The 11109-nt window shown below is 41.5% G+C and overlaps 1 protein-coding gene across 2 annotated transcripts; it reads right to left on the bottom strand.

The window, feature by feature from the left end:
* Nucleotides 1–276: 276 nt before the first annotated feature.
* Nucleotides 277–8855, bottom strand: LOC121545309 (E3 ubiquitin-protein ligase RNF114). Of its 2 annotated transcripts, XM_041855720.1 has the most exons (6): nucleotides 8546–8721; nucleotides 7205–7355; nucleotides 5609–5715; nucleotides 4413–4527; nucleotides 2478–2585; nucleotides 277–2386 (listed from the first exon to the last, which is right to left on the bottom strand). In XM_041855720.1, exons 1-6 carry the CDS (start codon nucleotides 8680–8682, stop codon nucleotides 2321–2323), a joined length of 684 nt encoding a protein of 227 aa, XP_041711654.1. In that variant the 5' UTR covers nucleotides 8683–8721; the 3' UTR covers nucleotides 277–2320. The 2 variants fall into 2 exon arrangements, with proteins under 2 accessions (XP_041711654.1, XP_045079521.1); XM_045223586.1 differs by lacking the exons at nucleotides 277–2386; nucleotides 2478–2585; nucleotides 4413–4527 and adding an exon at nucleotides 4534–4847 and having other exon boundaries at nucleotides 8546–8855.
* Nucleotides 8856–11109: the final 2254 nt, after the last annotated feature.

The raw sequence follows: 11109 nt of genomic DNA, 5'->3' as shown, positions 1-11109 counted from the left end.
CCTTTTTCTCTCTAACACACACACGTTTGGTCATCCATCAGAGCACTGAGTGTTGTTTTTGCCCCCATATATCTCACACTCAGGTATAAATCACATAAGATGATTTCAGGGTTCATTGTTTAAATAATTAAAGAGCTTTAATTTATCAGGATTTAGCACCTTCAGACAGCTGAGAGAACAAGAGAATAAAAACTAAGGAAAAAGGGGTAGAGGGATATAAAAGACATTCTCAAATAGAGTAGAGACAAAAAAACACTAATGACATGTACACATTCATCACACGTATAAAGGTTTTTATTGGAGAAAAAACTAAACAAAAAACACCCGGTATAAAGTACAATAATGCAAAACCATATTCAGCCTCTGAACCAGTGCTACTTCAGCTGAGCATGATTTATCTTAGATTCCACAGGTTCGTAGATTTCAACACAAAGCTTGATTAACAAAAATGACACGATGAACACTTCTCAAATTATAAACAAAAACCTGCTCATTAACCTAGCTATTTAATGACTGATTGTAAGGAAAATTAGGCATTTAATTATTATTCTCTACCTCCACTTAAGATGAAACTCGGGCAAAAATGTAAATCATTCGATTTCAATGTTGTCATTTTTTCATACACATTCCAGGCATAGAAAGGCATCACCCTTTTTTAAAGTTCCATCCTCATTTCCATGACCACACATAACCGATCAATGTATTAAAACTCACTAAAGTCGATGTATGTTTTATGAACTTGTGGCAGTAACTCTGGCATAATGTGAAAGCTCTGTATAAGATGAAGATACAGTATCTCTACAAAGCCAGAACAAATATTTTATTAAAGAAATAGGATGCAATTTCACAAATATTCTTTACTGATGCATCTGAATCTTACTGAATCTTCTCATCAAATGTTCACCTTCAACATTAGGGCCATGTTCAGGAGGAATGGATAGCATAAAATGTTTTGAAATAGAAAACAAAAATGTTTTTATTGAACATGTTCGTGCCCTAAATATGTTTTCCTATTTCTTTGCTATTGAAAGCCACCCAGCTATGACAGCGCAAGGGTGTCACCCAGGAGTTAAGGTAAGCAGGCTTTTGTTCCAGCCCAGTACTTACACACCTGATCCAGCTTATCGTGGTCCATGATCAGTTGATTATTCGAAACAGGTGTGTGTATGCTAGTGCTGGACTGGAACGAAAGCCTGCACTCTTAATAGAAAGTCTAGAGATGATGTTGGAAATGGGACAGTGCCTGTAAGGTTAGATGGGGAGTGATGGAGCTCTACTGCCCTCCTTTGGCCAAACATGGGTAACTACAGCCTGCTGGGGGCCCATAGCAGTGCATCAAATCCAATTGTCCAATGATAAACAATATAAAACGACAGATACTGCGTGATTGTATTAGGTTCTTACTTAACATCTTAACCAATCCATACTAAATAAATTAAATGAACACCATCTACCAGCAAGAGGGTCTAGCGTGCACCTCGAAAACCATGAGAGGTTATACGGAGGGATGCCACGTTCAAGGAATATGGCTCCTATGTCACATGCATAGAGGTCCTACTCTCAGAATGCAGCCTCTATCAGCATAGTCAGCACAGTCAGTAGTCTAGGCTCCGAGGCAACACACTAGATCCATGTCTCTACTTGGGAGAAAAACACTAGTTAACTTTCCTGTGTGAACAAGTGCACACCACAGGGAGAAGGATTGAGAATCAGAACACATCTATTCTCATCAGCAAAAGTACTTAGAGTACACATTATATAAACACATTCCTCCTGGAATAAGAGTTACTGGCAGTTTACACCTTACAATGCTTTTTTGCATTGAAGAACAAGGTCACATTGCATTTTGTTGGCAAAAGGTAGCCACCTAGTGGTCAAAGCCTCTTATTGCAGAATCAACAGCAGCAAACTAAATTCACTTTGGAAGTCAGGTACATCAGGCCTATGTGACAATGCTATCAATGAACAGATCAAATCATGACTCAGTAATTTATGAACGATCTTACAATACAACACGCTTCCCTGGAGAGAGATACAGGGACATCACTCTTCTACCACTCCTACACCAGAAAGCACATCAACTGTGTTTAACTTGTATTGGTTTATTTATGTTTGAATGATAATTGTCTAATATTAAAGTGGAAAGAGGAGTTGTTCAGTAGGCCTCAAAGTTTCCTGGTTATGCAGGCAGGAAGGTGCTACCCACCCTTAATATTCTGTTGCCTATGGTTACACCACTAGCCCAGTTCAAGGACGGTGCAGTGCAATTCCCCCCCCCACCCAAATCCCCTTTGCCTCCTTCCTCCAGACATACACCACCTCAGTTCTCCATGAGGGAGCGCTGTAGAGCCTCCTGGATCATAGTGTGTTCGTCTGTGGAGTAGTCCTGAGAGAGGAGAGAAGGGGAATAATTAAATAAGAAAAACAGAAGTGTACAATAACCGAATTGTGGCCACTGTGTCTTAAGATCCACTTACGACAAAGGTGTCATAAGAGAAGGTGTGTCTAATCTTGAGGTGCTGGAAGAAGTCAGCGCTCCTGTAGTTAGGGTCTCCCCAAGGCATAGAGGCACAGATAGGACACACCTGCAACAGAATAGAACATTGTTCATCTGGACACATAGGAGTCTTTAGCTCGCCCTCACAAGTAACATAATTGTATTAAAGCAACACTAGACATGCACACTCACATGCCATCGTTTCCGTCAAATGTATGTCCAGATTTTTACAGGCTTTATCTAATAGACACCCATGTAGGCTAATGCTTCATTAGGAGTGCCCACTGCCGATTTACACCACATGGAAGTGACTGCAATGATTATTGAGCTACCGTCAAAATTTAATTAAAACGCTGAGACTCAAATAGCCACTAGTCTCTTTTAATAGCGACACACATTTCAGAAAACACCCGTTTCAAATAAATGCCAGGTCTAAATTAATTGTTAAGAGTGAACTTCAGTGAGTACCGTAAAGATTGCGTAAAAGAAGAGAAAGGAGAGTATCATTGCCATGGATGAAACAGCACAGTGATCCCAAATACAGGGGATAAAAGGTGCAATGAGTGGGGATACAAGGTGCAATGAGTGGGGATACAAGGTGCAATGAGTGGGGATACAAGGTGCAATGAGTGAGAGAATTGTGCTGAAGCGCAAAATCAAGGGTGTATGATCTGCAATGGATTTGTTATTATAATGTTTGTACTGGTCACAATAAAAATGGTGGTGGTTTTTCAACATTTTATTGAGAAAATGCTGTGTGTATTAAGGAAATAGACGCCTGGCTCAAATAGAAGCCTGTCTCTAATTAGCTCCAGTTGTGTTCAGTGATTGAAGCAAATAAACGTCTGGGCTATTAATTGAAGTTTTATGGTATGCAAGGAGGAGGAATGATAGCCTACCAAGTAAACGTTGGCTCCTTTCACAATGACTGTCTCCCTCTGTCACTCTGGCTGTTCAATATCCTCTGTTTCAGCGTCACTATTCTTTGCCTCCATCCGTTGTACAGTAGCTAACTAGTTAGCGAACCGTTAGCTAGCTTGATTTGCACCGTTTTGATCTTTTAGCTACTCAACCAGATTAGGGGAAGAAGAGACGTAAAATGTATAATTCACCTAAATACTCCTTGGTGGAGTTGTATGACATTTCTGTAAATTATCTTTTAGGTAGATTAATCTAGCAAAATGTAATTAATGGTGAAGGGCACTGATATTGAAGATCTATATAGCATTTTTTAAACACTTCTCCCCTGTGTGCACACAGCCGAGTGTCACGGACTCACTGGCGTGGGCCGGTACCAGTTGAGACAATTGCAAATTAATTATTTTTATCAGCCAAAAGCCGTCAATTACCGGCTAACATAAACGCTGTGACACCCCTAGACGTTCCCATGCCACCCAACCTCCACCACCCCCTCCCCTGCTTCCAAGAAGGCTTGAGCTATGACTATACACCTTGGCAGGTATTATTTCATTTTTTCCCGCTATAACACTAAAGTGTGTGTGTGTGTGACCGTCAGCGGCTAGGAGGGGACTCTGGTATGGTAGTAAGTCATACAGGCTCCTGGCAGATAGCTCTGTGTGTGTGATGATTTAGGACCTGCTCTAATGCAGAGTGATTGATGAGCACAGTGGAGCACCTGATTTTACAAGCCATCCCCCTCATCTTCCTTCCCTTTTCTTTGATCTTGTTTTCCTCTCTCTTTGCTTTCTGTCAAGCTTTCCCTTATTCTCTCCCTCCATCATTCACACTCTCTTTCTTTGCAACAACATCTCATGTTACACCCCTGGCTGAAGCAGGCTGTCATAGATTGCATGCATTAACAGTAACACACCATCTTCGTCCTCACGCAATGAACGAAAAATGCTGGAGGGGAGGCAATTATCAGGTGGGTCATGTTTCAGTGAGAACCCCTTACCACGTGGCGCGTGTCCCGGGCATGCTGGGAAGTGCAGTGCTCCACCAGGCCGTCCTGGTCAAGGTTCTGGTAGTTACAGTAGGGGCAGGAGAAGGTGAAGCGATTCGGCACAGGGCTGGAGAGACAGAGGGGAACAGTTACAGTAGGGGCAGGAGAAGGTGAAGGGGTTGGACACAGGGCTGGAGAGACAGAGGGGAACAGTTACAGTAGGGGCAGGAGAAGGTGAAGGGGTTGGACACAGGGCTGGAGAGACAGAGGGGAACAGTTACAGTAGGGGCAGGAGAAGGTGAAGGGGTTGGACACAGGGCTGGAGAGACAGAGGGGAACGGTTACAGTAGGGGCAGGAGAAGGTGAAGGGGTTGGACACAGGGCTGGAGAGACAGAGGGGAACAGTTACAGTAGGGGCAGGAGAAGGTGAAGGGGTTGGACACAGGGCTGGAGAGACAGAGGGGAAGGGGAATGAGACTTTTTTTTTTTTAGCAGACATGTTGTTGTTAAAGCAGTGCTTCCTTTGTTTGCATTATACATGATAATGGCTCCTATAGACGAGCTAGCTGACAAAATCATGAAAACAATGTGCACGCGTCAATGGGGCAGAAGCCGGTGTGTTGTTGTGATTATGGATGGCCAGAGCACTAGCAACAATGAGGTGGCTCGTGTCAGCTAGTTTTAGCTTGTTCTTTAGACTATGTCTTGTTTTGAAGGGTTTTGACTGATGTTATGTCTATGTTACTATGGCAAAAAATTAACTAGCTAACCAACTGTTACAATGTATTTGAGAGACAACAAGTGCTCATTGAGCAAATGTATTTATGTTTTCAATAAATATTGGAGACTAAATATAGTTTAGATGTTGTCAACAGTCTAAGCCAACCCCATGGGTTTTTCCCCATAGTTGCGCCCGCGTCTGTGTTGTTGCTAAACAACCAACACATCTATGGGTCTGTGCCAACATCTATGGGTCTGTGCCAACATCTATGAAACTCAAACAGTTATGCAAAAGTCAATAAAGACGTTAGGATATTTAGAGCCATTACAAAGTTAAGAACCTATAAAGATGGGTTAATCATCAATACATGTATGGATTACTTAGAAAGAGAGAGGCAGAGAATATTATACTATGTCCATTAGTGGAAGATTGCACAGCATATCAAAGCTGCTGTACCACCACTCAGGCTACACCCTCCCTCTCTCACCCGATAATGTTAGGCTGGGTCTGGGCAGTGGTCCTGACCCCCTCCTCAATGTACTCCTGGTACTTGGAGCAGCCTGCCGTGTGGCCTCTCATCTGGGACAGGCCCACCTGAGAAAGACAAGAAACCAGGCGTCAGTGCTAATGGTAGCGCAGTATATTCAAAAACAGAGGCAGAGACTTTTGTGCACATATACAAATACAGTGCATTCCCTTTTTCCACATTTTACGTTACAGCCATATTCAAAAATGTATTAAATAAATTAAAAAATCCTCATCAATCTACACACAATACCCCATAATGACAAAGTAAAACAGATTTTTAGAAATGTTTGCAAATGTATTAAAAATAAAAAACAGAAATACCTTATTTACATAAGTATTCAGACCCTTTGCTATGAGACTCTAAATTGAGCTCAGGTGCATCCTGTTTCCATGTATCATCCTTGAGATGTTTCTACAATTTGATTGGAGTCCACCTGTGGTAAATTCAACTGATTGGACATGATTTGGAAAGGCACACACCTGTCTATATAAGGTCCCACAGTTGACTGTACAAGTCAGAGCAAAAACCAAGCCATGAGGTCGAAGGAATTGTCCGTAGAGCTCCGAGACAGGATTGTGTCGAGGCACAGATCTGGGGAAGGGTACCAAAACATTTCTGAAGCATTGAAGGTCCCCAAGAACACAGTCGCCATCATTCTTAAATGGAAGAAGTTTGGAACCACCAAGACTCTTCCTAGAGCTGGCCGCCCGGCCAAACTGAGCAATCGGGGGAGAAGGGCCTTGGTCAGGGAGAACCAGATGGTCACTTACAGAGCTCCTCTGTGGAGATGGGAGAACCTTCCAGAAGGACAACAATCTCTGCAGCACTCCACCAATCAGGCCTTTATGGTAGAGTGGCCAGACGGAAGCCACTCCTCAGTAAAAGGCACATGACAGCCCACTTGGTTTGCCAAGAGGCACCTAAAGCACTCAGACCATGAGAAACAAGATTCTCTGGTCTGATGAAACTAAGAAGTAAAGATTGAACTCTTTGACCTGAATGCCGAGTGTCACATCTGGAGGAAACCTGGAACCATCCCTACGGTGAAGCATGGTGGTGGCAGCAAGACAACACAGGAGTGGCTTCGGGACAAGTCTCTGAATGTCCTTGTGTGGCCAGAGCCCGGACTTGAACCAGAGCTAACATCTCTGGAGAGACCTGAAAATAGAAAAATTTGAGAAACTCCCCAAACACAGGTGTGCCAAGCTTGTAGCGTCATACCAAAGAAGACTAAAGGCTGTAATCACTGCCAAAGGTGCTTCAACAAAGTACTGAGTAAAGGGTCTGAATAATTACATAAATGTAATATTTCAGTTTATTTTTTATACATTTGCAACAATTTCTAAAAACCTGTTTTTGCTTTGTCATTATGAGGTATTGTGTGTAGACTGAGGGGGGGGGGAAAACTATTTCAGAATGAGGCTGTAACATAACAAAATGTGGAAAAAGTCAAGTGGTCTGAATACACTGTATTTAATTCACTCCCTCAACCTAATTCTCTTGACTATTCACATTGTTTTACAAAATGACAGCGTGCTATACACACAAACACACCTGTGCTCCACAGCCCTTGCAGGCTGCCACTGAGGTGTGTAGGAGGGCATCTAGATCAGTGGCCTTGGCCCAGTGGCCCAGTGCTGCCCTGCACACAGCACACACTGGCTTTTGGGGCCTCAGGCACGCCTGCAGACAACTTTGACAAAACCTGGAGGGTGGAGGGAGAGAACAGAAAGGAGAGAGAGGAAGTGTTGGAAATCATTCATAGGCTAAAATGCAGGTAGTGGACTAAACTCCGCAGTGAAGGACGTTTCTGATGAACGACTACATCAATTTGCACAAGGTCAATACTTACAGTGTAATATTATAAAACGCCCACCTTGTAGCCATGTTTGTCCTCTGTAGTTGTGTGCATTTCTTTGCTGAAATCCATACTTTTTATTTAAATAAATGTTAATCAAATACCACCACCGACTGTTTCCTTGTTGAGATGCAATTGGCACATGCGCCGAGTTGCCATCTTTGAACAACAGCAATTAGCAAACAGTCGGTGGTTGTATTTGATTAACGTTCATTGAAAACCTATGGATTTCAGCAAACAAAAGAATAGCACCCAATTACAGAGGACAAAAAGGCACAAGTTGGGCGTTTCATAATAAAATGTTTTTGAAGTATTGACCTTGGGCGAATCGATTTAGTCGGAGCTATACGTTGATGAAGTTAATCAGAAACTTCCTTCACCATGGAATGTTGTTTAGTTCGCTAAAATGAAAGCAAACATCTATGTATAGGTAATGAAATACCAACGATTTGTTCATTACAGAAGGAAAACTAAACTGAATGTTAGACGTCTGGTATGACACAAATAAACTGACGCAGATTATTAACGTTACACCGCTATGTTCATCACCGACAGTTTCTTAATTTACTTTATGAAATTAAATGACGGTGCGAATGTTTTATGGCTAAATGCACTTCCGTTACCGAGGAAAAGTCCTGTCCTTTGAGGACATTGGGTATTGTAGTTCTTTAAAGATCTACATTAATATATTTCACACGTCATTCAACTACAAAACCCACGATTCCTGAACCCCATTTCCTGACGTAAACAAAACTGAACGTAAAACACAGATTTATGAACTTACAAATATCTTAAAAACATAAAATTGAATGCCAAAATAAACACAATGGCAAGCTAATTATTAATTCCTGTCAGAAGTAGTTAGCTTGCGGGTGCACATACATGTTCAATCGTTTAGCTAGCCAGCTCACATCAGATCTTGCTAGTGGGCTGGCTAGTTTAGCCAAATAGCTAGACAGCTCGTTAGCTTGAACTTGGACGATGTCTAGCCAGCTACGTTTATAGACAAATCGATCTATTTTTGTAAAGATACTCACGTATGTCCACAGTGTGTAGTGACAGGGCTATCAAAAATCTCCAGACAAACCGGGCAGACGAACTCTGTCACGTCCCTGTCGCCTCCAGAAACATTTTTCTTCTGCTGTGCAGAGCTAAAGGATCCTAGCATCGCCATTTCTTCTCTCTCAGCTGTCAATTTGGGGGACCTATTGTTGCGTTCAGGACAACTGGGTGTATTCATTAGTCGAATTCCGTAGCGAAACGTTTCGTATGTTGCAAAACGTTTGCAACAGAAAACGTTTAGGGGGTTTCAAATAGATAACACAGCCACAGTCAAAATGGGCAAAAATATCCTGATTTTGTTTTGCTTTTTGGTCGTAATCTAAAGTTAGGTTTAGGCCACCCTTAGCGGCTTTGGCAGTAAGAGGATTTTTCCCGTTTTCAGAGATACAGTAATATATTAATTTTTTCCACATTTACATTTACATTTATCAGTGTGGTTATCAGTGTGGTTAAGGTTAGGGTTAAAATCAGATTTTAAGAAGATAAACTGTATAAATAGGCGGGGTTTATGACTTTGTAGCTGTGTTAACTAGTGACGACCCGTTTACTTTAAGAACCGAACAGAAGCAAACATAGCAAATGGAACCAAACAGAGTGACCTACCTGAATTTGTCAAATAGTAACTTTCGTTTTCGTTGCAAAACGTTTTCTGTTTTTGAGTAAACTGTTTCTGACGCAAAACGTTTTGCAACAGAATCTGACTAATGAATACACCCCTGAAAACAAAACAAAAAACGAGCTCATGCTGCGTTCATAACCAAGTGGGAAGGTGGTAATTACCAGTTGTGAAGTCTTAAAACTAGTTGGATGCATTAACGTACTTTGAACTAGTTGAGAAACTCTGATTGACTAATGGCCAACAAGCTGCAGTCAACCATAAACTAAAAGTATGCCTACAGCTATTATGCTTGTAAATAAGTTATAGTGTTGAAAAACCATAATAACATTGCTTTTTTATAAATGTTTTGTTATATTTAACTGCCGAAAGTGCTGTTATCAAGGACATTTATTTAGTAGGTGACGTCAGAGGTCAGCATGTGGGAGAAGTCGGAGCTCAGGGATGATAGACAAGTTTCCCAATATGAGTTGGAAGGGCTTTCAAGTGAAATTTTCCCAGTCCTATGTGGTAAATACCACCATCCCACTTGGTTATGACGCAGTCAGTGATCTTCAGGTCGGCCACTGCGCTGTTTCAAGTGCAACGTTTATGGTCATGCAGCAGCAGTGTGTAGGAGGGAGATTCTAAGATGTGGGAAGTGTGCAGGAGGGCATGGGACAGAGGATTGTGCCGTTTCGGTGGATAAGGTTGTGTGTGTCAACTGTAGGGGTGCACATGTTGCTGGGGATCGGAAGTGTCAGGTGCAAGGGATGCAGGTTGAGGTGGCTAGAGTCAGAGTAGTGCAGAAGGTGTTGTATGCTGAGGCAATGAAGAATATGGGGGGTGATAAAGGCCTAAATTCAGCCTAGGCAACATCGCCTACCATTGAACATGTAACTAACATGTCGTCATACTAAAGCCTTAATAACGTCTGCGTGAGGCCTGCGTGTTGATGAAAGTCATAAGGTGCATAGTTTATATTTATATTAATTAAATCTCAACCATAAATGTTAGAAACTTAGTATTTCCCGCGCAAGCCGACATTCCGAGGTTGCCACCTTGAGCTATAGTGTAGCCTACAGCTTGTGTATTTCCTGTTATCTCTAATGGCCTAGAAAATATTATGTCCAATCTATAGGTAGTCTGTCTTTCAGATCTAAATGTTGTTGTCCAATCACAGACGGTGTTGTTACCAGTTCCCAGTAGCCTACATCAGACAACCAATAAGAGTTGTGTCCGTGGCTTTCAATCGAATAGAGGAGTTCATAGTCTTTCCCTGAGAGTCCGTGCTATTTGGGATCCTTGGGATGTTCCTACTTCAATCAAGTACAATTGTAAAATGGTTAAGATAAGGGTTAAGTTTAGTGTTAGGTAAGGGTTATACTTTAGGGTTCAGGGTAGGGACATCCCAAGGAATCCAGATAGCAGTGACCGTTCATAGAGTGAAACACAGGCATGGTATTTGAGAGCTCGGCGGAGACACAGACATTAATTTGTTTGTTTTTTTACAAGCAGCAGACGTGATCTTCGAGAGTGTCTGCCCAGATAGTTTCCTTAGAGACTATGAAAATAATTACCAAGATGTCCTTGATCCGATTGAGGAGTAAGTAGGCTATATTTAAGTTGTGTTATCATTTGGAAATATTTAGGCCTACTGTGTTGACAAGGCAAATTTGGTTTATTTGAAAATAATTACTTTTAGTTGATAATGTATTGTCGAAAGCACGTAGGCAATATTATTTACTGTGTCGATAGGGGAGTAGGCTAGTGTACAATAATAACGTAATTTGATGTGCTAGTATTATTTATTTCATGGATGAGTTAAATTGTAAATTAAAATATACATATGTGGTGCTATAGGATATATACATATTTTACATTGTAATACACTACCCCTACATGCCATTGTACTATAGGATATATACATATTTTGCATTATAA

Source organism: Coregonus clupeaformis, chromosome 11 (assembly GCF_020615455.1).
Source record: "Coregonus clupeaformis isolate EN_2021a chromosome 11, ASM2061545v1, whole genome shotgun sequence".
In the NCBI taxonomy this organism is placed as follows: Eukaryota; Metazoa; Chordata; class Actinopteri; order Salmoniformes; family Salmonidae; genus Coregonus; species Coregonus clupeaformis.
Note: the sequence above shows the minus strand (reverse complement) of the source record. Positions and strands in the feature narration are given on the sequence as shown.

What these genes read in the sequence shown, in the direction of transcription:
- LOC121545309 (XM_041855720.1), bottom strand. Translation starts at nt 8,682, where the DNA reads ATGGCGATGCTAGGATCCTTTAGCTCTGCACAGCAGAAGAAAAATGTT. An exon ending in ACTACACACTGTGGACATAC is followed by an intron (nt 7,356 to 8,545) that starts GTGAGTATCTTT and finishes TCCACCCTCCAG; the next exon opens with GTTTTGTCAAAGTTGTCTGC. An exon ending in ACCCAGCCTAACATTATCGG is followed by an intron (nt 4,528 to 5,608) that starts GTGAGAGAGGGA and finishes CTGTCTCTCCAG; the next exon opens with CCCTGTGCCGAATCGCTTCA.